We start from the raw sequence: 27223 nt of genomic DNA on the forward strand, positions 1-27223 counted from the left end.
AATCTATTAAAATAATGTTACAAAAAAGTTGGTACTAAGACAATACAAGCCAAGTCTACATTCTTATATTGAGTATTCAGGCTTAGGTGGCATCAAGCTACAGAAAGACATTCGGTACTTAGAAAGATAAAGGGATGGATTGCTCCATTTGAGTTCTCCTTCTAAGTAGTATGCACGTTGCCGGTTTCTGCATTTATCTCTTACAGACTCTTTGCGTAATGTGACCTCCAGTCTCTGTCAAAAGCAGCCTTGAGATGCTCCAGGATTGTCACTCCTCTGTCGTTAAGATTGTTTTTCATTGTGATGACCAGCCCAACTCCTGCATTAAGTGCAAAGTCACTTCCAACCCAGTCGTGGTTCCCTGTGGACAAAAGCAGACCTTGAACATTGTGGAGAAATCTTCCTCTTAGTGTGTGCATCGCTTCTATACAGTTTGGCACCTGATTATCTTTTTGTATGTGAGAAAACAATTTAAATTCATATGTTAATATATGGTTACTTTATAGTAGCAATACATAATGAATCACCCACCAATGTACAGGGCATTATCAGTCACCATGTACTTGTTATGGTTGAGTCCATGTTGAATGTCATCCTGATGATCTCGGTGACTAAAAAACCTCTGCAAAACATTGAAATTCACAACATCAGTACGTAAAGAAACACACGTACTCAGTTCAATATTTCTATTATCATTCAAGAAGAATGTCCTGACATTCACTGAAAATACTAAACTACAGCGTTCGTTCATTCACGTACCACCTCCAGCGAGCAGTTGTGCAGCTGCATGCACAGCGACCTGAGGGAGGTGACAAAGTTAAAGGTGAGGGGGTGAGTCTTTTTCCAGAAGCTTATCAGCAGGCGAACTTTGAGTCCTCTCAGCACCACAGCCTCTCGGATCACTTCATCGATGAGTGACCAATACCTATTTATGGAAGAATTGTTGTTGGACATTGATTTGCAGTCTAAAGGCACTGAGGACATACAGTGTGCTCGTCAAACTAAAGACAAGGAACCAGAAAAGATTATAGTTACCCTGCAGATTAATAGAAATGCAGTAGATGCTGTTATGTTATAATAGATTTTGTTGCACAGACACACGGTGTACCTCGTGACTGAGACTCCTCTGAAACCTCTTTTCACCAGAGGAAGGTAGTCTGTCACAGAAATGAAGACGAACGTCTTGGCGCTCTGGATGACTTGATGAATGGCATCCACATCCCTGGTGCGATCTTTAGGACAGAAGAGTTCAGGAGAGGTCTGCAGAAAAGGATAAATCACATGGACAAGTTTTGACCTCAAGTCAACTTTTTAAAGTTCAATTCAACAAACAAAGGTTGACAACTCCGTCTATTACATTACAGCCGACTGAAAAATGTCACACCATTAAGAGCAACATACTTGAGGGTGTAGAATTTGCCAAAACGTCTGAAAGCTGCAGTGTAACATTTTGACAGAGTAAGTTGCAAGAAAAACAACAAGGCCCATTTTCACAGCCATGTATCATTACTAGAAGAAGTGAAGCACAAGTGCAGGTTGGAGTTGCCAGCAGCCTGTGACAGCATGGCTCCATTAGTTGCTATGGAATGATAAATGCCCTAAATGCAACTGATAAGCATCTTGTCGCTTAGAGGGTAACAAGATTCATTACTGTCAAATTAGGTTGAGGTACTGAGATATTCTGAGTCGAGATGCTCCTCAGCATGATATTAACATGATTAATCACCCCCTGTGTGTGTCTGTTATTAGTTGGTAATGAAACTTTTATAGATGTTCGCCATCTACTCCATCGAGTCTCAAGAGGACTATAAACCAGCCGCGGAAGGTTCTACAAGCACATTGCCTCTAGATTGTGCATTGTTTTGTTTATAGCATTTTTATTAAGCCAGATTCTGGCTTAACATGCAGTAAATACTGTAAATTAACCAAGGTGTTCCTCACAGACACATAGGCAGTGGCCTTGGTAGCGTTGAGCTGCAGCTCCAGGGCGTTCTGCGTCCCGTAGAGGGCCGTAACTCTCTTCGACCAGATGGAGGGGATGTAGTCCCGCTCATGAAGCTGCCAGTAAAACGAGAAGACTCTGTGGAGGTCCAGCGCCAGACAGCTGCAGTTATACACCACCACCCCCAGTTCTTTCCTCTGTGGGGCGTCAAACGAGAGCACACATGAAACGATGATGCAGCAGAAAAGTTGCACTCTGAATGTAGGTGTGACTGCTGGAAGGACGGGATACACATGCATGAAAGGAATGACTCTTAAGGAAGATTAAATACATTACACTGCATGCATATCACATATATATCTTGAATATTTAACTCTGAATATGTGCAAAACATCATTATCATTAGGTTTGGCAAAGTACAAAGTATTTAACCTGATGATGGTGCTATAGGAGAAGTTAGTTATAGTTTAGTATCATTACAGTTAGAATTTATTGCATGTGTTGCAAGTATGATAATTTATACAATAGAAATAGACATTTCAAACAAAACTGCAAAAGTAAACCTCACGCTGCTTAATAAACTTTCTTTTCTGGGCAACATTAACATACAATTACTAACATGAATACACAGTATTCAGCAAAATGAAAAGGGAACAACTGATAATTGTTCTAGATACATTTTCTCCTGGTCATTAACTGTACGGCAGAAATGAGTTTTGTGCTTATTCTATTTTGGTGCATGATGCAGACAGACACACAGAGGTTTAGTCAATTGGATTACCAAGCAGGGTGAAATTCTGACACGCCTTACTCCCTTTCACTTCTGCTCTCTCTTTGTCCACACACCAGACGCATTCTAATACATGTCCATTTCTTCTTCCCTCAGGCTCTTATGCACATTAAATACAAAGTGAAATAGTGAAATAGTGCAGGTGTTTCAGCCTGTCTCAGAAAACAATGTTAAATCATAGCTGACGGCCATTGTGTTGGAGTAAGTGCATAGTGCAGATGTATAATGGAGCTAGTCTATCCTCTAAGTTATGTTTATTTCTATGTGAGGTGCAAAGGTTTCCTTTGATTAAATGTGTATAAATGTAGCTTTTATTTCTGATAAATAAAAAGAAAAATACTGTGGTCAATTTGAGTCCACAAACAAATTGACCACACCTGACTGCAGATGCTCATTTATCCTGGAACCTGATTTTACTTTGCACGTTCATGTAGTTACCCTAGAGAGTGACCTCCAATCCATGTCAGCGCTTCCGATATAAAAGTGCTTCCGATCCACTATCCAGAATGAAGACCGGAGTCCTCCTCTGGTAAGGGCTGTCATGTTAACAAAGTGAATCTCGGCATCTAGACGGCATGAGAAACACAGACAGGGTAGTGTAAGTATGCAATGTTTGAAGGAATAAAGGAAACAGTGGAAAATTTGCCAGCTGGCCTTGGACTGTGTGACTGACATGTGGGCAAAGCGAGCAGGCAGGCAGCCTGAGAGGCAAAAGGCTCTGACAGTAAATCCGTCAGGTACTTTTGCACATTCATGGTTTTTTAAGATCTTGATTGTGAAGTTTGGCAGACGCGGGAGGTCGTATGATGCGTGCTGGAACAGGCTGGTGGGTCTGCGTGCAAAGTGGATTGTGTTGGGTAATATCAATCTTCATTCTGGTTTGCTACCGTGGCGTAGCAAATAGCTTTTTCTAGAATAAAAATAAGGACAGCCACTCACTGTGTGCCGCCAAGGTCTTCAGTTCAGCAGAGTTAGGCAGACTGCTTGCAATCTTAAGTTTAACCCCATGAGAATTCAGGCTGAGCAGTCTCTGGAACAAAAGCTGACCCTGAGGAAGGAAGTCATGTTTGGTATTACTACAGTTGAGCATGTGAACAGTGTTTTGAGATGTCTTTTAAAAGGTCATTACCTGCAGTATGTCTCAGCAGGACTAACCTCATTAAGAGACTACATACAGATTTACTACAAAATAATTGCATTTCCTCTCACAGAGCACCTGGGAAATGCAGTTGGTTCATGTTCTGCAGAAAAGTTAGGGGGTACGTTCAGGCTGTCCGCCACAACTTTGTACCTGTTGGCCAGTGCTTGGCATGGTTTCCAGATCCCAAGAGTTTAAGTTCCAGACAGGTGACACCAACTCAACTGAGTGTTTTGCTTGGTCCAACAGTGTGTGAAAGCCAGCAGAGAGGGGGACGTGGGATCTGCCATCCACGGAGAGAGAGAGGTCGTCTGGAATATTTTCCACAAGTACAATGCTGAAAGTAACACAAGCTACATGAGTTTCTGGAGCATTAAGTGGGAACTGCACAGTGTCAAAGTATGTTTACACTTAGGGAGTTGGTAATCTGATTGTACTTCCTGAATAACTCTGAGTCCTGCTCAGTACAATAATGAATTAGCAGAAAACAGACGTGCTACAGTAAGTATCATGATGATGATTTCAGATAGACCTTGATAGGTATGAATGCAAACCCCACTTTCTGTTTTTCAGAACATCTCACCGGCAGTTTTTACTGCAGTTTTCTTCTGTAATTCCATCCTCATCGTCCCCCCATATGTCCACAGATGAAAAGATCAGTGCCAGCAGCACACCGAAGCAGCAGAGCAGGGCAAAGATGGCAATACACTTCTGCTGTGTCTGAAAGATGAGAGACATGCACATGCAAGAATCAAAGTCACACCTATCATTTTTCTATTGAGCTTTTGAACTTCCTGTTGTACAACCTGTAGTGAAGACACTGCATTGGCTAGTTTTGGGTGGTGTACAAATAGGAATGGCTTATAAGCCATTAAAAGCTAATGTCTTTACTCAATATTATTGATTAGATGTTAGGAGCCATGATCAATACAACAACTGTATGTCTTTCGACAGTAGCAACCTTTGAATTGACCACCATGCTGCTGAGGAATTGCTGAGGAGTACCCCAGCCTCACAAATCCCACTTCATGCCACAGAGCAGAGGGCAATTGAAGGGGAACGTTCAAATTGATACAAACTGTTACTGGAGTATAGGAAAGCTTGGTTTATGCTGCTCCGTGTGTCGCAGGCGAGTTCCCAGCTGAAAATGATTTTATGACCTCTGTGCCAAGAAGGATACACCGAGTGTCGCGTTTATGACAAAGGATATTAAAGTCTATATTTATAGTATATACTGGATGTAATAAGTGTGGAGTGACAGCATGGCCACGGGTTATAATGCACCAGCCCTGATCCAGGCTGAGGAGTGATTTTCACAGTTTTAAAAGTGCAGTTAGGCACTTCTGTTTTGCTTACGACTACAGATTCTCACCATCTCATTCTCTGCCCTGTTTGGCTTTGTCGGTTGTGTGAGCAGTCAACATCAAATTACGTATTCCCTTTTGTTGTGTTTGATCAATCAAATGCATTGCATCCCGCTGATAAGTTGGATGAGCGTAAGCAGTAGTTTTTCTCTGAACGATGACTCCCAGCTACAACATTTATACATATTTCATCACTGAACCAAAGAAAAACTGTATTCAGCACTTTGTCATAGAGTTGATGGGGGTTTGAGGAAGATGTTCGACCCCGTCCCCCTCTTTTCTCTGCACTGTCTGTCTAAGGTAATGAGGCTGAAAGACTGGTGCCAGTCGGATGCACCTTATACTCCTCTGTTGTCCACTGAGACCACTGAACTCTTCATTACATTTAGCAGAGTCAAGGACCACCCTTGACTTGTGGGTTTATATGTGACCATGAGGAAATAAAGTATCAGCAAGCTGACACAGCGAGACAGGTCGCTCAACTCGCAGGGATGCAGCGAGGCGCAATAATTCCTTCACTTCAAAATCACAATAACTCATTCAATACAAACATGAAAATAACCTGATATCTAGCACTTAATAGAAAGACTTCAAACAATTAATTAAAGACAATCAACTGTAAAATAGTCAATACAATCGTAGTTTATCATGCAAATCTACAAATGTTAATTGGTTGTAGCTCTGCCAAGTCATCTGGGAACACCCCTTAGGCTCTGCAACACATGTCATTTTTCACTACCGTCTGACATTTTCTGACACACAACATCAAAACTGAAATTCAGTACACAGTAAGCTGGAACAATTTCATCTTTGGAAGTTTTGCTTAGATGACTTATGTAAATGTGACATTTTTCTCATTTAATTTCAACATCTTTGGTTTTGGGTTTCTTTCTGACAGAACTAGTAATTTCAAGACATTCCCTTGGGCTCTGTGTATTTGGGATGCTTCACTATTTGGGATGCTTCACTTTCAGTCTTGATAGATTAATTCAAAATAAATAGGCAACAAGTATTTATAAAGTGTAAATGCTAAACATGAACTGGTTATTGTTTGAATATGTATATGGAAAAACAAGTAATTCGATAAAGCACTCATGGGATCACGACTTGTTTTGCCCACATCAGCCGGTCCAAGCTTCTAACGTGTGAATTTTCTTATTATGTCTGTTATAATTTACATGGATATAATTTACAAATCTATTTAGAGATGTTCCTATCAGATCTACAAAATTGTGACTGTTGTTTCTTCCACTGTTTTATGGGATTCATGGACTAAAATATTACTCAGAAATGTTATAGTATTGTATTGTATTGTCAGAATTTTATGTAATTTTAAAAAGTTAACATCGAAATCATCAAGCAAAAATTTAGTTTGAGGATTTCTGCTTTATATAAAGTAAACTGTATAATCAGTAATTCAAAAAATATGCTTAATAAATAATGAATAATCATTAGATGCTGCCCCTGCTGTATTGATTCTACACTGGATAATTGAAGAACACAGTCTCAAGGCATTAATTCGATTAATCTAATGCTTCATCCAAATTTATCAATTAATGTAAAGGCCAAATGTAAAAATGGACAAAAATCTCACCAACAGATGAAGTGAGAGTCATATCGCATGTTAAACAGATGCAGAGTAAAGTGTGAACGTCACCTTAACCGGCTCCTGTGTGGTCGGTCCTGCCATGAGAGCAGCACTCCTTCAAACTTCTCCGACAGGCGGGAAGCAGCAGCTCAGTCACACATCTTTATAGTCTATCTGTCTCTGTCAGCCGCCCCTCACCACCCAGCAAGCCTTCCTGACGTCTTCACTCTCTGCCACTCTTCATCTCGCTGGTTCCCCACTGCCCTGGATGGTCTGTGTTTGCACCTCAGCTCCTGACCTGTCCCGTATCTTGACATGTTTCCTCCAGCCTCTGACTGCATGTGTGTGTGTATGTGTGTGCTTTATGTGTGCTGCTCACTCTTTGCTTCTTAGTGGTGGAAAAGATGGAGAAAGACCAGCCCCTCTCGCTCAAACGGCCAATACAGAGCTGTAGCTCGGAGCCCCAGCTACCCGCCCTGCTGGTTGCTTCCTCCCTCCTCATTCCTGTCTGTATCTTTCTCTTTTATCAGCCTTGTGAACAAAACTCATCTGGCAGCAAGCAGTCGTTCTTGGCTTGGAGGGGAGCGATGCTAAAACATGTCACTGGTGATCCAGTGGGTGTGTGTGTGTGTGTGTGTGTGTGGGTGTGACAGCTGCAGCAAAACTCTCTAAATTGTTCTGAACTCATTAGATCGGACATGTCTGCTTGGACCTGTACACACTCACACACACACACACACACACACACACACACACACACACACACACACACACACACACACACACACACACACACACACACACACGCACAGTGTTCACCCCACAGAAGACAAAAGAATTAAAAGTAGCCCTATAGCTCCCATTAATCACTTCGACATAACTGTAGGTCAGCTATATTGTCTGCTTGAATCCCTACTGTTTAAATCACTGTAATAAATGTGCTTTTCAGTAATACACCCATCCCGGACACTCATTCATGTTTCATTTCTACCGTGTACAGCTTCAGGTTTAAAGCCATGCACATTTCTGTTGGTGGGGAAAAATGAAAAATGCAAACATTTTCTCCTTTGCTCTTCGTTTATTTGCCTTTTCACACAGATGAATATAGCATCACCTAATAGCAGAAAACAACATATGCTGCTGACTGCAGGCAAGCTGCTGCTCTGTTTATCAGTTCAGTAGTGTATGGCGCACATTAGGTGTTTCCTAATGGGACATGAGAAAGAAATGAGGGAGGGATAGATTGAAAGTGGTTGGTTATTAAAGTTTACTCGGTTGTAACATAGAGGAATACTGAACTAAAATAATGAATTGCACTCTGCTATGTTAAGTTAAAAGATGCTAATTTTAAATGATTTGTTAAAGCCTTGCAGAGAGATGATATTAGCATATGAGTTTCATCACATTTAAATAGTCATAAATAAATGAGAAATTTATCAATGAAGCAACTGATGACGGGGTAAATAAATAAAGAGTATGCAGAGGACAGAAAGTGTGAGTTTAATTATAAAAGCCTGAAGAGCACTGTGTGAGATTCCAGAAACAAAGTCATAGCAGTGAAACCTGCTGCGTCTGTTCGGGACAGATGCCCTCTGCACGTCACCCTGAGAACAAAAAAAAAAAAAAAACACAGACAGAGGGGAGAGATATGTTTGAGCCACTTCCCAGGAGAGGTGGATGTTCCTAAAGAGGCACATACAGTATGGACAGGGGAAAAACAAAATGCCAAACAGGATTGGATCTTCACCTATCACACTTCACTCGAGACAGAACACCACCATGAGATTCCCAGCTAACGGTCAGTGGCGTTCATGCCAGGAAACTGTTGACATAAACATTTTACCAACTGCACAGTCACCGCAATGATGCAACACTGACTACTAATGTACAGCCCCTTTGCTTTCTGTAAAGCTGAACAGCTGCAGGGGCTTTTTAAAATCTGTACACTTTGCAAGTGAGGCTGTCTGCAGGAGAGCAGTTCAGAGGTCACAGCAGCCCCTATAGGTCATCCCTGCTCCCTCAGTACAGGACGTTAGCTGATAAAGTGCAGCACACATCTTCAACACAAGGGGCCAATTATAAATAGTTCTCATCTGTAAGGGTCACGCTGCGAGGCATATTCAGACTTCACACACATGCAGCAAATCATTAAACAAGAGGTACACATGGTATACTACATCATGTAACGGGCTGGACACACTGTACTGTATGTGTTGATACTAGTGAAACAACACTGGGGCCTATGCTATTGCTATTTAGATACACATGAATTATGTCAGCCACCCCTCCCACCCACCCATACCTCTTTGGCTTCCAATGAAGGACCCTTGAAAGTCGTTGTTTCACCTTCACAACAAAAGGTCGATGGTAGATTCACATGTGTCCACATGATGTGGTGTTTTTTTTTCTTCTTTCTATAATGTTGCCATAAACATCATAGGCTGAGTGAAGGCTGACTGGGCACAACGCCATAGGAGACAGCTGGGCCATAAGCCAGAGGGGCTGAGGATGGGGTGCAGATGGGAAACCAGCAGTGAAAAATGACCCTGTTAGGTTGACTCAGAAAGTTTAGAAAGTTCCACCAGAGAGCAGAACACCATAGCTAATAGCTCATTGTAGAGGAGGAATGATTTGTTCAACTGATTATTAGATAATAAGGTGTTTTTTTAAGACTAAGCAACTGCTTTAAAACATTAAGAACACTCACACCTGAATGTGAAGAAGAGAAACGTGGGAGGGAGGGATTAGATGACAGCTTTGATCATTTCAGTTGATCCTGATGCTACTACTGTACCATCACCTGTTGGTAAAGTGCCACGAGATCTTGCAGGAGTCAGTGAAAAGGTCTTTTCATCTAGATATAATGAAACTACATCCAATAAAGCACAGTTTGTATCAGATCATCCAAACTGTACATGAACAGATGTATTGGAACAAGTAACTGAGGTGTTTTTTTTTTCTATTCTAAAAAGGTGTGGGGTGTGAGGGTATCACATTCCACCTTTGGGAGAAGACTTAACAGAAATCAGAGGCCAGTCCACAAGATACAAGCCCCTGATCAGCAGTGAGAATCTGAAAGCCAGGGTGGAATTTGCAGAAAAGCAAAGAGACAGAGACAAATTCTGGACCGATGAGTTTCTGAGTTTTATGAGCCAATGAAACCGAGATTAACCTCCTTCAAAGAGATGGATGGAAAGGCCAAAGTGTGGAGGAAGACATGCTCTAATCGTGATTCAAATGATGCAAGCTCATCTGTGAAGTACAGAGGAGGCTTGGTCGTGCATGGCTGCTTGTGGACCAGGCTCACTAATCTTTACATATGCAACAACTCATGATGGTAGCAGCAGAATGCATTCAGAGGTGCGCGGAAAACGTACAGAGAAACGCCTCAAAACGAATTGGGAGGAGGTTCATTATGCAGTAGACGATCCAGAACACTAAAAGAACCTGAAGGAAGCTGCAATTTGGTGATGACAGTGAGCCGCAGGCTTGATGCAGTTATAGCAAAAAGGCATTTCCAAACACATCATAACTTTATTTGTGTTTGCTTATACTTTAACTTTTTTCAATAAAAAAATGTCAAACTATCTGAATGTACAGCAGGAAATGAAATTCAGGCATAAAAAAGAAACTGTGCTTCTTTTTAGTGCTGTGTGTGAACAGGGCGTGTGGCAGCAGTGAAGAAAGGTGGTAATCAATTCTCACAGAGGCAACAGAGCTCAGTTGCACACTTATCCGGCAGCAACTCACCAGTACTGAGGCTAATGCGCCACAGGCATGCAAAATAGATGGGTTTCCTTGTGGGCTCACAGCTTGCCATGGTAAATGGTTTCTTCTCTAAATAGTTTTACGTAGTCACAATACGTCTGAATACATTCAGACACTTTGAATGATTAAGAATATTTGATGTTAGATCAGTGCACCCTTTCCAACTTTTAACTTCACGTCTCTACTTTCTAAAAGGCAGATATACCGTTAAATAAATCATGGCGTGATGTGATTGAGAGAGTCTTGACAGTCCACTCACCTGTTCCAGCTTGACTTTCCGTCGGATGAAGATGGATGCAGAGTAGTCCTTCTGGTAGACAGTGCTGTAGCTGCTACTTTTCATTTGGGACACACAGGGCAGGAGTACTGGGGGAGCCTTGTCTTGCCCCCTCGACCTTGGATCATCTGACAGCTCCATTGATGACCTGTGTTTCACTGTCTGTTCTGGTGCACAGGCACACAAACTCACACACACATACAGACTCCCGGCCGAGCACACAGAGAGGCTGTCACTCCTGTCTTTCCTCTTTTCTTTTCTATTTATCATTCAGTAGCTGAGTCAGCCACTATTGGTCTCTGTGCTGTCTGAGTTACAGTATTCACTCTGGCTGGTGGTGGTCAGACCCACCAGTGTGTCCTAGCACACTTCTCAGGGCGGCTGTGTGTGTGTCTGTGTATGTGTGTATGTAGTACAGTCTCCTAGGCAGGACGGGAGGGGCAGGCGGTGGGCTTCTGGATGGGGCGGAGGTGCAACAGGAGCTGCTGCACTGGACAAGACTGAGAAAAGCAGAAAGTGTAATGGAGCAATCTGATTGAGGAAAGTGTGAGAAGACACTTCAACACTCACTCATACACAAACACACACACACTGTATCAAATTCAATTTCTTCCATTTGCACCTCACATCCAGAACTCTGATAGCAGAGAGACAAAGAAGCCAGGAAGGTGCTGCATGGCTGCCGTGTATAGCAACAAAAACAGTTTGTGATACTATTTTTTATCATACTTCTAATGACTTAGATGAAGATCAGATCACATTTTATGACAAATTAATGCGGAAAACCACAAAATTTCCAGTTCACATACTTTTTCTTTCCGCTGTACATTGGTCAGCCTTAATGGTGCCTTCATAGATGTGCAAGCTACCCATGCTGTTTGAACTAATGCACCCCCACACCATCACAGATGTCTTTTGAACAGGGAGCTGACAACATGCTGGATGGTCCATCTTCTCTCTAGACCAGAGGCTGCATTGTCTGTGATCTTCAAAAAGAATTTCAAATTTTCACTCATTCGACCACAGGACGGTTTTTCACTTCATCTCAGTCAGTTTTTAATAAACTTGAAAACATCAGAGGAACAGAGTAGCAATTACAGCCTTTTTCATACACGATTCTTATTTGTGGTGGCCCATAAATAATTGAACAAACACAATGCTAATGTAACTAAGTTGTCAGTTGTAATACTTGGTTGCAATTCCTGAAGTCTGGATCCTCTGCACATAACATGATGTTGGGTTTCTGTCGCGGTGATGCACTTCTAGGCCTTGACTGCAGCGGTCTTCACTTCCTCTACTTTTTGGTGTACTGGCCTTTTTGGGATGCTCTTTATATACCCATGTCATGTTACTGACTGCTGCTGCTCTAAAAGTTAGTTCAGCTCAACATATAAGACTTAAAACAGGAAAAAAACAAGCCTGGCTCTTTTCAGAGGTAAGAAATTCTGCCTGTTAACATATTGACTCTCTGCTGGATGTCTGGCATCCTCATGGAGATCACTGCAAAACCACAACTTGTAGCATTGACACTTTTTTAATTTTTGATTTTAATTTTACTAATTGCTGGTAGGCAAGCATTTTGTCCAGTTTCCAATTGTTATGCTAAGTCAAGCTAACTGGCTGCTACCTATGGCTCCATATTTACTGCGTAGACACGAGAGTGGTTTCAGTCTTATCATTTATCTCTCAGCACAATACAATACAGCCATTACTCTGTTAGATTGAAGCTACCTTAAAACACTGGTTGTGTGCCACCCTACAGTGGATGTGCATACCCGATTTGCTGACAAGGCAGTTTTTGACTTTTCCTGTTGTTTTCCTCTCCAATGCCCACAAGCAATGATGGTCCATCAATGAGGTGCACACACACACACACACACACACACACACACACACACACACACACACACACACACCTCAGCATCATATGTCTTATTGACTCTGAAGCTGCATAGGTTATAAATCATCATTGGCAGCTCAAATTACACTAAATAGTGCGGAGAGTACATGCTGTGCACCAATTGGCAAATATTTAATATTCATATTAATTTTTAATATGTTTACTTGAGCAAATAAAAATGATTTTTATTAGCAGCACTGCAGGGATATGACACATTTGTTTATGGTCAATAAATGCAAGCAGTGTGAAAGCAGCAACAAAGCCTATAGGGAACGTGAACTTTATAAAACTAAGTGGGAACAATTCAGTCAAACTGTTCCCACTTAGGTGAGCACCTGCAGAAGCACTGATGTGCACCAGCAGCTGCAGTGAATGTCGTTCGCAAGGGAGAAAAACCCTGACACAGCTTTAAGGATTAAGGAAGTGGAGCAGAATATCTGGAGACATACAATTAGTAGTTCACCAGCTCTGGCAGTGTTGCCTCTAAAACCTAATTTGTTGTGTGTACTTACCTCTGCAAAGAGTGAGTGAGAGGTCAGACAGAGAGTGGGGAACGCTGTAGCTTTGGATAATGGCAACTCAGAGGAGTTTCTGGGGTGATGAAGAGGAAAAAGTGGAAACATAATGGAATAATCAGCTTTTTACTACTCTAGCCAGCTTTGGCGAGAACAGGTCAAGAAAGGGAATAAGAAACGTAGATGTAAACTGAATGTAAACTGTCATCATTTGAATGAAAATGTTATTAATACTACATATTTTATAGTATAAACATAGTGAATGTAATTTCTAAACATATTATATATTATACATTTAGCAAATATTGACCTACAGTGTAGTAACTACAGCTGTAAGATCAGTGTTACAGAGTAAAAAGTAGGATCTCTGTCCATTACTTTATCTATCCACAAAAAATTAGTCAGCAGTGTTTGATAATCAATGTCATTTTTTTAAGAAAAGATTCTGGTTCCACCTCAGGTTTTGAGATAGCAAACTTATATTTAGGTTTTTGACTTGATAAAAATTTTTGAGACATCAACGTAAGACTTTGGCAATTTTCACAAATTTTTGGATATTTTATAGTTTTGTTTTATATTTTGATCTGCTTTGGTCTATAAAATAAATCTCATTCATTTGTACATATTTAAATCAAATATTTTTACAATTATTTTTTTAATTGAATAAATAACAGACAGATATACCAGTAATTCATCCAGCCATTAGTTTGAAATAGGCTCTTTGTGACATTTATGTGAAAAAACTAACAAAGTAGTTTATGATTATCATGCATTTTATTGTAAATAAGACTAACAATACACACATATTGCAAGGTCAACATTAAACCTAACATTATTAAAAAGAAAAAAAAAAACTTCATACAAAACATTGAAACTAAAATTCTCCAAATGCTCCAACAGAATTAAAGACAGTAGTACAGTAGGTGCTGAGCACAAAATGCAGTTATTCACCTCTATTAAAGTAGTTTGGCTAAAATTTCAACAGCTCTGATCAGGTTACATTCATGTGTAAACATTGGTATGAGGCAAGACACTGGAAAACCTACAGTTAATACATGGTCCTTCCTTCCATTCATGATAAAATGCAGCTGCAGGACTTGGAGGTAGTCCCTGTCTATGCTGGTTTAAACACAATGCTTTGTTTGTGATCAGAAAGTCATCTGACAAACGGTTTATCGACAGACAGCTGGCTTTAAACCCTGCTTTGTTTTTGGTCGACGACATGGACACCATAAAGGAGCATCGTGTACTGGTCCCTCAGATCTAAATGAACATATATGAGCTTTGAAATGTGCAAAGAAAAATGAATTTCACTGCCTTCTTACCACCTCTAATCCACTGCTCCGTCTCTACTCTCCAACTGTTATGATTGTTTTATCCAGGGCACTTGTGACAAATAAAACATCTGGAAGAGGAAAACCTTCTGTGGGAGCTACATCTGATTTCACACAGGGGATATCTTTGATACACTGGTTTCAAATGACATCGGCACAAGGCGTAGATAGTACGTTTTTAATTTAAGTGTAATAAACATTTACACTCGTACATAAAGTACATGCCCAGTTCTTTTCCCGACAAATAAGCACCGTGGCCATGTCTGATGGAAAATCATTACTGAGCTAGGCTTTGGGGCTTGACACAGGTCAACAATAAATTTACTTTTATAAATACTTATATGGCAGAATAGAAGAGCAGAGCACTTTCACACGCGCGCACACACACACACACACACACACACACACACACACACACACACACCTCTGCCTAATCCTCTAGAAACCATTGCACCATTTCCACTTTCTGTATTGGCCTTAATTCTGCTGACTGACGAGCTTTTGATTTGGACACAAACATTTCAAGGCTTGCAAATGCAAAAGTCAGAGACACTCTGATTTAAGAAGATAACACTCAAATAATCTTAACAGGAATATGGAGGGTCTGCCTTTAACATTTTCTCTTCTCTTCTTGCTCATTCTTTCAACTTCCTTTAAGAATAATAAGAATGAGCTGCAACACAAAAACACGGATGGATTATTGTATATTAGGTCGTAGTGTCTTCATAAGCCCAACAATTACTACTATGTTATATTCTTTTTATCTGGCATTCAAAGAGCTGCTGTTTGAGAGTGTTTGGACTCAGTCCCAATATAAATGATTTGACCGACAAGGTAGTTAAGATTTGCCATGAATATGTATCGCTCGCATTCTTTCATTTTGTCTTGAAGGAAATGCTAAAAATGTTCTAATCACACACCATGGTCGGCACCATGGACTTCAAAGTGTCTCCAATATAAGGGATGCATTCTGTATTATTTCCTTGGAGTATCACTTGTAGGATCTGGAGCTTTGTTTTGGCCCTGAGTCTTGCTCTGCCACCCCTGTGTGGTTTGAGGATCCACGGGCTTCAGAGGCAAGTCCTTCAGGCCTGCGGGCTGAGAGAGTGCTGGAAGACACCTCAGCTCCAGCATGCAACCCTGACGCCCCCTGTTGAACCCCAGAGCTGTTCTTCTGGTCAGTTAGAGGGCTAGTCAGGCCCAGGTTGGACAGGGCATCCAGGGTGCCATCTGGATCCACCATTGTGTCGATGACTGTCAGATTAATAAGAATAAAAAAATGTAGTTGAAAATCTTTGAATGTCACTTTAATAATAATAAATAATAGGGTATAAAAGGGTAATAAATGCCCTCTGACTCTTGAAGACAATTCTATTTGCGAAGCTGTTTTTGTCCTGACAATGAAAGAGAAGCATCTGATTCATACCAAGCAGTTGTCTTTCCACTCTCTTCAAGTCTTGAATTATGCTTGAAATTTCCTGTTAAGAGCACATAAATAAAACAAATTAAAGCTGCTTGGGGAGGTGAGTGAGTAAGTGAAAGTCCATGCACCAAATAAATCAACGCAATTCATCCCTTTGTCAGTGCAGAAATACGTCTGAAGTTGTGCTACGCACACCCAGTAATGCTTTATGAGCCCTGTGACTTGTGCAGTGGATGGACCTGTGTCTTCAAGGGTTCACATGAGGCGAGACTGGATGAAAAGCAGAATTTATGACCTTGCTCCGGTGAGAGACAGAAGGTTTGGGAACTTTTTGTCACAACAGTCTGTACATGTTGACTGATTTGATTAGACAAATCTTTGCTCTCTACTGTAAGTAAAGGCATTTGGATGGTAATGTAAGGGGCCTGTACTAGTCTGATGCATCTGTGGATGTGGATCTCCCAGACAGCTGCCACACTGTCAGCACTCAATATAATTGCTTCAGTACGTAATCAGATATTGTGTGGTAGCAAAGAAGTGGATTTGATACTGTGGCATCAATCCCACCCAATACAAACCTAATGTATTACTGACGTAAATAAATACTTAGCAAAATAAATTCATTAGCATAGCCATATAAAACTGTCTTTTTACCTTAATTTATGCCACAATAATGCCAAGAAGCAAATATTATGCTGATAAGACTTCCTTGATATTATAGTATTTTTTACTGTGGCATGACTTTAATAAAAATAGTAGTTATAAAGTAAAGACAATGTAACTGCCCAGTGCTGCACACTAAGTATCACTAAGGACAAAGTACAGGCTGATTGGACTGTGATTAGTTTTAAAATGATCAGAAAAATCACAGCATTGCATAAGATATTTAATTTGAAACCAAATTTCAATATCACAGAGGATTATGTTAAGATTATCTATACTACTGTTCATCACAATTCATCCAGTAGTTGATACAGCAGACCCACATTACTATGGCTCAAGCCACGCTACTAGTGTGGCTACAAATGTTAGAGAAGTCATCAGTAACAGAGGTTTCACAAGCCTCAGATAACGGACACAGGTTCTTTACCTTGTTGGAACTTTTGAGTATTAAGGAGTCGTGCTCTGCCTGCAGTTTGTTCTCAATCTCTTCCCATTTCTGTTCCTTATCCTTGAAGAGGATTCTAGAGGGTTACAAAAATAGCACAATACATGAAAACATGTTTAATATAGCTCAGGGAAGTATTAGATGACTTCTCAAGCAATTTAAGTCAGGCATTGTCTGCACATTGTAGGAATGAACAAAGGCCTTTGAATTGTCATCCTGTGTGTGATCATCACTTCAGATGAAGTCTCTGTGATGTGTGTTGGCCTAGTTCCCAACATAAAACACAGACAGGAATTTTACCACACTATATAATATGTTTCTATTTTGATAATGCTGCCCTGCATTTGCTTAATACTATGAATTAAACATACGGCAAATAGTAATAGCATCGTATCTCTTTGTGGACCAGTGATGCAGTGTGATGTGCTCACCTGATTTTGCAGGTTGTTTTGTCAACTGACTGACGAATCCTCGTTGAGAGTTGAGTCACAGATGCTAGTAATAAACTGTCTAGCACCGCCTGATGGATGGATAGATAGAAACACATCAATGTCAATCTGATTTAACTGTGACATCTAAATGCCTACTTCTATAAGGAAACAAATGTCGTTTCATTTTTTCTTTAAATACAGCTTAATTATACTTATGTTGTAATATTCCTTATTAGCTCGACTCTTTCAATCAGAAGCACAGTTTGTCTTTTGAGTGATGATAATATTTGGCATATGGGGGAGCTCACCCTGGTGGCCCACTGAGGCATAGACTGAGATGCTGATATATTTATATACTTTACAGTTGTTTGACAAATGTGTGCTGTTACAGTAAACTACTATTAACACAATCACAGAGTGGAGGTAGAAAATGAAATAGAAATATACATTCTATTCTTATTTTATTTTAGCACATCACACATTTGTACCTAACACATGATTTCCTGTAAGTTAGCAGGGCGTTCGCTTTTCTTTTCTATTATATACAATATATGATCTGTGATCTTACATGAATAAAGATGGAACAGAAATAAAAACACTGTAGTAGCCATGTCTTTTGCAGAATTTCTTTTTTGAGAACTACACTGACTCACATCATCTCTGTTCCATGTCTGTCTTCGGATGGAGCGGGAGCCCTGTCCACTAGAGCCTCGGGGTCGCAGCTCCACAGACCGCCCATTGCTTCCCAGATTGCTGCTGTGCTCTGCAGAGGGACCACCCAGGTCCAAGCTGTCGTCAAATACATGCTCCTCCAACTAAAACAGAAGGGACACAATGACGTGCCCTAGTTTTTCACTCAGTTCCTGATAAATAATAAGTGGGTTGCAGCAGGTTGATAAGAATAACAATACTTTGTTATTACATAATCAGCAGATAGACAAAGCACATTTTGCTATAGTTTGGATGTTGTGTAAGTGTTGACTATACCAGAGCTCCAGGGTCTGTGGCTGCAGGGCTGACTGAGTCGATCTCTCCTGCCACATCATGGATCTCCCTGGCGAGCATGGCGAGGTCTTTGGCTAGATCTTGGCTAATCCTAAAAAAGAAGAAGAAATGCAAACCATCAATAATTAAGTAAGCAACAAATCTTTTCTCTTTTTCATGTGGTTATTTTTACAGTTTATACAGTATGACTGAGTGAAAACTGCATTACTCAAAACAAATCACATCCAAAAACAAAATACAACAACAGCATAGCTGAATGTTGTTGTCATGACTCATCACTGTTGGCGAACTGAACCAGAGCACCTCTTGCCCACGTACCTGGCTATTTCCTCGCTGTGTGCAGTCCAGTCTCTCATATACTCGTCCTGTTCCCTGGAGTGCTGCTTCAGGGCAGACAGGCCCGCAGGATTAGGAGTTGCTGGGGCTGAACCTCCGAGCTGAACTACCCGGGTAGATGGGAAGGGCCGTGTGTGTCCTTGCTTGGATATGTGTCGATTGGAGCCATACTCATCCTCTGAGGTGGAGGCATACTCCACAGGCACGCGGCGCCACCGAGTGCCAGCTTACACATAGAATGGTAATGGTTTTTAGATGGTGCTTAAGACCCTTTTTAACAAGCAGGTTAATCACAATATTTGGGAAATGTTTGTGACTCATATGTGACATTTCCACTGCTCATGAACTTAAAGAGAATTATTTAAAGTATGAATATTATGCAATTAAACACTTACATGCGGGTGGTCCATACTGTGAGGCGCCTTTACTCTTGTCAGGCAGCTTGGAGGCGCTGTTTGCCCTGGCTCTGGGACCAGACACTGAGGTCACATTGGATCCTCTAAGTCTAATGGCATAATCACCTGCTGCAGTCCGTGTCCCCAGACCTCTATTCCTTGTCACAGTGGCTTCTGAGTCACTCTGGGCAGATGGGGAGCCTACCCTCGGCCTCCTTGGCTGTGCCAGAGCTTCTATTCTGGACATTCCCCTTCTTGCCATCCCTGTCCTGGATGTAGAACTAGCAGTGGAGGCCTCAGAGGCCACCGACATTCGGTCAAGGTCAGCAGGTTCAGTGTCTGATGAATCCCCCAGCCGGGCACGCCTTAGCAGAGACGCCCTCGTGGGCCTGGGCTTTGGGACATTGGCAGTTTTACTAGGTGCAGAAGAGACAGGAGCCTGGGTGATCTTAGCCCGACTAGACTTGGTGCTGGCTCCCACTGTTGTGCTACCTGTCTGGGCTTTTGCATGAGATCCTCTGGACTCCTGTGTTGTGGGCTGGGAGTCTGAAAGTAGTGAGTTGGAGTTGACATCATCGTCAGTGAGGTCCAGTGAAGTCCAGGGACGGTTGGGTTGGGGTGCAACAGATGTCCTGGTCTTGACCTTCCTGTCTTGGGTCTCTCTTCCTCCAGCGGGGGTCTTACTGGATGAGCACACTACTGTTCTCTCCTTCTGCTGCCCTGCAAGAGTCCTCCGTTTCTGGACTACTTTCCTTGCTCCATCAGCCTGGCTCACTGTGCTTGTGGTGTCCACATCTGACTCTGGTGACATGGAGCCTTCAATGGACTGACTTGGTGGATCACCTTGGTCTGAAACAGTGGTCTCTAGAAAGGCCGCCACAGCCTCTGAATCTTTCTGCAGTGTGGCGCTGTCAATGCCAGCCTCCTTACTCTGAGTTCTGCTGCTATCGAGTCCATCAATCCGCGGTATCAGCTCAATGGGCACGTTAGAGCTTGGTTTCTCAACAGTAAAACTCTCCTGCCTTAACAATGGTTTCCCACTATTTTCCCTGGCCTTCTCCTCTTCCTTTTTCCTCCTTCGTGCCTCCTCAATTCTCTTCTCTCCGCTGGTCAGTGGACGTGGGGGGAGTTTGGTCAACGCACTTGAATGACCCGATCTCCCGCCACCACTGTCCTGCGACTTGGCTGGTGAGGAGCGACTGGGGCTGCCACCATGACTGCCCACACCTCCCGAGCTGCGGCCAGGTTGATTTTTCCCCTTGGGCATTTTCTCCTCTGGGTTCTCCTTCTCCTGTAGCTCAGTGTCCTGTTTCTCTCCCATATCTGTACGCAGGCCTGAGCCTGGGGTCCTCCTTCCTAGGGCAAGCTCCTCTCCAGGAAGCTTAGGTAAAGTTCTCCTCTTACGCTCTATGTAGCCAGAAGAGGCAAAGGAGGCCGAGTGGCTGGACTCACTAATTTCAGCTAAAAGAATAGAATGTCCATTATTAGTAATATCAGATGGATGTGCATTACACAGTATCCTAGTCTGTGATTTGTGAAATAGAACAATAATGTGAAACCTATGTTTGAAGTAAGACTATGTTGCTATGTTGCAGCCACTGTTGTGGTCACGTGTCATAAACTGAGTCAGCTACAACACAGCCTATTTAAAGTTAAATCTACAATATGAAACTTAAGCTAGCACTAGCAGGAGGTGTGAAATCAATCCACCCTGCTCCACCCAGCCGTCCCTGTCCGTGCTCTGCTGTTGCTCTTCTGCTGTCTTCCATACTCTGCACAGCCCCTCAACTATTAGTCATCATGAAGCAAAAATAACAGGTTAAATTTTCTCCTTGCTTTCATTATATCATCGCATTTAACTGATGCATTTTATTTCTTCCAAATTCAACGTAAAAATAAACAGTGCTGCTTTAAAATTATGTATTTAGGATTAAGAGCTGCTTTAAATTTACAATGCTTTAAAATGTACATTTTGTAGAAGTAACACAATGTTGCCTTACAAAAGTCAGGTTTTAACAAGCTATTTGCAGATGTTATACAAACACAAAGTAAAGAGAATCATCTGCTCACATTGAAAACACCTAGATTAAATAGTTTGACTAAAGTTTCTTTAAGCACCTCGGTCCTCTGTAACCATAACGTGACTCTCTCCTCCCGATCCCTCAGGGTCTGTTCTAATGTGACTGGCAGCAAGAGTAGCCCACTGTGAGACCCAGCGAGGACCACCCACCACCAGCTCTTCAGACAGAACCTGGACAAAAGCAACATGACAGAGACAATGAAAACAATTAGAGCATTAAAACCTAGTAGCAGTAGCTGGTTGGCTATTTTAAATTTAAGTAACACTGAAGTACCAAAGATGAGACTTTTTGCACGGCCTAGTTTAGGCAGTCGCTTTAAAATACTGACAACTTTTTGACTTAGATTTAAAAAGAGGAGCTTTCAGTTTTTCCACCTCTGTCTCCATGGGTCCAGGCTTTCCTCTGTCACCAGGACCAGACCTCTGGGAGTTGAGCCGCTCTCTTCCTTGATCACCGCCCCCCAACCTAGACACACACACAGCTGCTTGGTCATCGACACCGAACACCTGAAACATACACAGACACAAATGCAACAACATGCACATTCATGAGAAAAGTAGTTTCGTCTAGTAGTAGCAGAGATTCCTTCTAATCAGAAGATGACTGAATATAGGAGTTAGGATGTTATAACTTTGTTATCTCCCACCTTGTCAATCATTTTCCTAGCCTCTTCCTCTTCATGATCTCCATTCTCCACCTCAATGGTGTAGGTGCCTCTGTCACTAAAGTCATCTCCGTGATGATAACACTCGTCACGGCCACTCTGCTGATGTGGTGCCGAGCCACGCCGCCTCTCTATGAAGCCACTCCCTACTTTTGAAGTTGAAGACTTGCGACGGCGTGCAGGACTGTCCTCCTCAGCAAAGAGCCCCTCTGGTACATTGGCGCGACCCTCCCTGATTTTCATCCCTGCACCGCCCCAAAGCCCCCATGGACGTTCCTCCAGTGCTGCAGCCCTGCGCTGCTCTCCTAGTGCGTTTTCTGAATCACTCTGTGTGCCGTCCTCATGTTTACTGCCTGGCACGGGAGGGGCAGAGGGAAAGAAAGATAAAACTAACAAGCAAGCAAATATACATTATACTATATAATAAAGTTATGTAGCACGTGCAACATATTCACACACCTTTTAGGCTCCTCAGTTGTACAGGCACATCACTCTTCACACTTTCTCCATCATCCTCTGCAACTGTCTCTTTGAGAGCTAAGGGCAGCTCATTCTGGGCCAGCCAGTCGGCAACTTTGACCTCTGCTGCAACCATTGCTGTCTGAAGTGGACTTAGCTCCTCCCCAACAGGTCGCTTAGGACGAGGCCTGGTCTCTGGTCCTGCCTTTGCCACTCGATCTTTGACTGTGACTTTACCTGACGCGCCAGGGTCAAACTCAATGGTGAATGAGGCATGGCCATGAATGGGCTCCGCAGTAGCAGAAGCACCAGATTCTTGTTCTCGTGCGGGGGCCTCTCCAGCCACTTTACCTGCAGAGTAGGTATCCTTGGTTGGGATCTCAAAATAGCTAGGCTCCTGATTGGAGGTTGTTTGCAGTGTGGGCTTTGGGGTCTCCGCACTTTTCTTTGTGTCTGTCATAATAATGCAAAGATGTAGATTTAGCGTCATAAGATCTCAATAAACGTAAGGATATGTGTAAATATAATGTATTTACAAAGCCTAACTGTAACTATCAGAAACCCAATCCTCAGCTAGGTCAAAGGATCTATAACTCTTTTGTATCTTTCTTGTAATACCTGTTTCAGCTTTTTCTTTCTTCCGATCTGAGCTCCTCTCCTCAGGTCTCCCTGGTTGCTGGTCATCAGCGTCTCCATCTCCCCACCAGGCAGGCTGACCATAGAGTGGCGTACCTCTGTGCAAAACAGCGACGTCCCCTGCCAAAATAACCCATGAGTTAGTCTTTCATGGGCAGGTCATGCCATTTAGTACAACTAAGAGGTGTGAAACAGTGGAGGACATGGTGGTTGTCATGCACATGCTTCATCTTTAGATATTCCAGCTCACCTGTCTTGTCCTCTGGCCTGCTGGGCTCAGAGGCTTTGGCACTAGCCCCCTCACACGCTGGTGCTGCTGCTGCCTCAGAGGGCTTCACCTCTGGTTTGGATGATTCTACCTCAGGAGGTCTCTTTTGGTTAAGCTGAAGCTGGCTGCTGAACTTCTCATGCTGATAGATGAGACAACAGCAGGAGGGAAAGTCTAGTTTAGTAGTTTAGTAATGAATATGTAGTATACATTTAATTTTTAATGCCTGGTGTTTATACTGCTTATACTACTCCAGAATATGCTTGTCCAATTGAGCTTAGTCATTGCAAATAACTGAAGAGGTTTCCTAAATGTTAACAACATAATGCAAATATGAGGATAAAATCTATTCACATGCTACATGGGCGGTTTCAATTAAATAACAGCAGATCATCAATCTCAAAAAGTAATTTATTCCCAGTTCAGCTGAATTCTACACTCTTTTTGAGTAAAAAACAGCCATCTAAGGTATTTCTACAAAAATAGATGATCTGTCTGGTGGTCCTGTTTTGAGCAGACATATTTACAGTTCCTTTGCTGTACAGTACAGTAGAGTACAGCAAGTGAATGTCAGCTACTAGCTTTCTCACCATACACACAACATGCTGTCTAACCTTGAGAGCTTCCTCTGGAATATGCAGCTCTCCTCGGACCACAGTGAACAGGTTGGTATGTGAGGCGGGTTAAGGTAAAAGACAGCGAGCTCTTTGCGGGGGTGAGAAACATGCACTGATAGTCTTATCTATTATGCAGCAGGTAGGGTGCAGTGAGCATTCACAGGTATTCAAGAGCAGATGAAGTTACAGTGTTGCCCGTGTTCACTGACCTTGTGTGGTGTGCGCCACTGGGTTTGACAGATAATACAAGACCACATTCAAAGGATATCATAGCCAAACCTCAATTTGTCGTCAACTTTCAGCGTGACATAGATTTGCTCCTGTATTCTCACGTCATTGACAAAGGTCTGCAAACAAAAGCAGGATGTTAAGAACAACACATGAAGATGTTTAATAGTGAGATCATATATTATTTTAATTTCAGTATTTCCCAAAGGTCAACAAATGCTTAGTCTGAAATCTGAATCTTTTCTCCTTATAAGATATACTGGATTTAAAATGTTTTTTATTTCATACTTTATTCCATCACAGCTCTTATGCAGGTGTTTGTAACAGAAGTGAACAACGTAATAATGTGAGTGTAGAATAAAGGATGTGTGTTTGGTACAGTACCTAGAATTCACCTACAGTTTACTAAACTGACTCAGGCCAGTAATTTAGTTACAAATTTGGAATTTAAAAGTCATTTAAATGTACAATACCGTTAAGTTGATGAAGGAGTTAAAGGGTACTACAATTTAATAGAGTCGGGGGGCGTCAGAGAAACACATTTAAACAAGAATGGAGAAAACTAAAGGTGCAGAGGAAGAGATCTCCCAACCTTTATGATTTCATAGTTTCATGCAAAGGTTTGATTTAAAGTTGAGAATGAACTAGTTACAGTTTGGAGGAGGTGCATAACCTTGGAGTCTGAGGACATACCACTTGGAGTGTGGCACAGAAATCTAAATGCAGCTTTAGTCTCTACTATGAGCCACACTTGGAAAACTTGTAAAACTCCTACAATTCCCACAATGCAACATTCATTTAATTTTATTTATTTAAATAAACACTAAATAATAAATATTCTAACACACTCACCCCATTGAGACTGCCCAGGTCCTTAACTTTATGTTCGTCTGTGTTTGGCTCATAATTGATGACGGCATGTTGTTTGTCCACACTGCGGGACTAAATCACACAAAATCCCGTCAATCACTGTAATTCCTGTTAATCTCAGTGCTTCACATAATAATCCAGACAAGTGAATAGTGTCAGCTCAGACCCTGTATCCAGTGGAGTTACTTAGCACAGTACCTGTAGCATGAGCTCGCAGTCGTCCCTCCCCACAAAAATCATCTCCCTGGGGAGACGATGACGCGTCCCGCTGCCGCTCACCAGGAACCAGGAAGTCAGACTCATCTCTGCCTCGCTAGTTCACCTTTCACCCTTAACGGATCCTGCTGAAAACAGAAAAAGTATGAGAGGGGGCGCAGAGAGGCTTTTATCTGTCTTTATATGTGTGTGTTTGTCTGTTTTTTTCCTATGAGTCATGCTTTGATCAATACAAAGATACCTGCTTAACAGGCCCGAACGGGGCTACAATCTCAGTGTGCACAATACTTCACCTGCTTCTGTGTGTATGTGCGTGTTATGTGTGCAGTGGCTATTTCAGGTATCACATAAGGACATGGTCACAAAACTGGAAGTGCACAAATGGACAAACAGCTTACAGAATTCCAGGCATCCTACTACTGCACTCCTAAACTGAATTAGTCAGCAGCCACCTGGTCACCAAATCCACGAAGCCACTGAAACAAACAAGAGCAGCACTTAGCCACAGTGCAAACACACGAAGTAAGACAAAGATGATGATACGTGTGCATTAGGAGATGTTAATTAAAGTGGTGTTGTGCAGAAAGTTACACAGTGCACACCCACCCACCCACCCACACACATACATACACACCACATATTAAGCACACACAGGCCTAGAAAGAGACAAAATAAAATAGAACAAGCGTGTTTTTCCCTGGAAAACCAACTCCCTGCCTCATTCCCATGCACTGTCAGATCAGGATGCATGAAACGGAACAACAGCTCTTTTCAGTGGAGGACGCAGCCGGTCCTTCCTCTGCGGGAGCATCATCAGCACGCAGGCCTTGCTGACTCACGCTCCCAAGTAGCTATAGGTGATTTAATTACGCACAGTTTGTCATATCTGGGCCCCCCTGTTTGTGCACCAGCTCAACCCCAGAGGGACTTGACAGCGTCGCTGTTTTTGTTTGGTTTTTTTCCATAGGATGGACGGGGTTAACCCCTTCAGTGGCCCAGCTTCTAGTGGCCCAGATTTCCCTTTTTAGACGCTTGGCCACACACGGCTCCACGCACGCACGGATATGAATCTCCTCGGCAAATGACAACACATCAACTGTGCCTGCGAGAGGTTGGATACGGCCAATGGTGATTAGCCCAGTTAGGCCACGTCTCATTCCAGCGTTTATCATGGAGCCATTTAATAATAACAACCGTGGCACAGGGGAGCATTCAGTTCAAATAAACCACTGTTATGAAGAAATCGCGCACATCATCGTGTAAGTACATGTAGGCTGTAGCTGCGGTGCAGCTCCGGTGGATGCTGACTTGTCAGCTGAAGCGTATGGTCCTCCGGGATATTCCTCTTCTCCTCATTCACTCCACTGTCCCCTAACACGGGCTAATTGAGACAGATCTACAATCCAAACACCAATCACGTGCTGTTGTGAATCAGGTTATGGACGCAGCCTGCTGATGTGCGGCCAGCTCTCTGTCGTTATGGACGACATATAGGCTTTGGTGCACTAACACAGCGCCGCTCATCACACCGTCTCCCTCCGCGGATGAAGGCGGCACAGGCGGCGTCTTTACAGGAATGACACACACACACGAGGATACATGGCACTCACCGGGTGTTCTGCGGACAATCAGCATCCGATATGTGGAGGATTACGAACAGCCCTGCTCCTCCTGCTGCTGCTGCTGCTGCTCCTCCTCAAGCCCGCCGCCCAGCCCAGCGCATCAGCAGCGCTGCGTCTTGGCCTCACGGTGGCGCTACGAGCCCGCAGAAAGCGCACAGGAGGTTACGTAATAGCGTGGAGACAGCAAACGACGAGTGATGGATGTGACCCGAGCGATGTGAGGACGCACTGAAACGACGTCGTTCCCG

At 42.5% G+C, this 27223-nt stretch overlaps 2 protein-coding genes across 3 annotated transcripts; both read right to left on the bottom strand.

Moving 5' to 3' along the window:
* Positions 1-15: 15 nt before the first annotated feature.
* Positions 16-6924, bottom strand: pld5 (phospholipase D family member 5). Its single transcript, XM_026360350.1, has 10 exons — positions 6892-6924; positions 4454-4590; positions 4024-4207; positions 3672-3780; positions 3171-3298; positions 1942-2139; positions 1109-1260; positions 760-925; positions 532-622; positions 16-361 (listed from the first exon to the last, which is right to left on the bottom strand). Exons 1-10 carry the CDS (start codon positions 6922-6924, stop codon positions 201-203), a joined length of 1359 nt encoding a protein of 452 aa, XP_026216135.1. The 3' UTR covers positions 16-200.
* Positions 6925-14113: 7189 nt separating this feature from the next.
* Positions 14114-27071, bottom strand: cep170ab (centrosomal protein 170Ab). 2 transcript variants are annotated; one of them, XM_026358952.1, is made up of 20 exons: positions 26964-27071; positions 25752-25829; positions 25336-25478; positions 25120-25209; positions 24308-24386; positions 24037-24095; positions 23405-23564; positions 23137-23274; positions 22519-22971; positions 22042-22412; positions 21770-21901; positions 21433-21565; positions 19315-20775; positions 18902-19145; positions 18566-18674; positions 18232-18393; positions 17579-17667; positions 17130-17223; positions 16043-16094; positions 14114-15870 (listed from the first exon to the last, which is right to left on the bottom strand). In XM_026358952.1, the coding sequence occupies exons 3-20, from the start codon at positions 25438-25440 to the stop codon at positions 15608-15610; spliced, it is 4194 nt and encodes a 1397-aa protein (XP_026214737.1). In that variant the 5' UTR covers positions 25441-25478; positions 25752-25829; positions 26964-27071; the 3' UTR covers positions 14114-15607. The 2 variants fall into 2 exon arrangements, with proteins under 2 accessions (XP_026214737.1, XP_026214738.1); XM_026358953.1 differs by having other exon boundaries at positions 25336-25481.
* Between the last annotated feature and the right edge of the window lie 152 nt (positions 27072-27223).

Source organism: Anabas testudineus, chromosome 1 (genome assembly GCF_900324465.2).
Source record: "Anabas testudineus chromosome 1, fAnaTes1.2, whole genome shotgun sequence".
Taxonomy (NCBI): Eukaryota; Metazoa; Chordata; class Actinopteri; order Anabantiformes; family Anabantidae; genus Anabas; species Anabas testudineus.

Excerpts from the sequence above, each read along its gene's own strand:
- pld5 (XM_026360350.1), bottom strand. The coding sequence starts at position 6,924 with ATGGCAGGACCGACCACACAGGAGCCGGTTAAG. Across the intron at positions 4,591-6,891 it reads CCACACAGGAGCCGGTTAAG|ACACAGCAGAAGTGTATTGC; the intron begins GTGACGTTCACA and ends CTCATCTTTCAG. Across the intron at positions 623-759 it reads ACAACTGCTCGCTGGAGGTG|AGGTTTTTTAGTCACCGAGA; the intron begins GTACGTGAATGA and ends AATGTTTTGCAG.
- cep170ab (XM_026358952.1), bottom strand. The coding sequence starts at position 25,440 with ATGAGTCTGACTTCCTGGTTCCTGGTGAGCGGCAGCGGGACGCGTCAT. Across the intron at positions 25,210-25,335 it reads ACTGCGAGCTCATGCTACAG|TCCCGCAGTGTGGACAAACA; the intron begins GTACTGTGCTAA and ends TGTGTGATTTAG. Across the intron at positions 24,387-25,119 it reads ACCTGGGCAGTCTCAATGGG|ACCTTTGTCAATGACGTGAG; the intron begins GTGAGTGTGTTA and ends TTTTGTTTGCAG.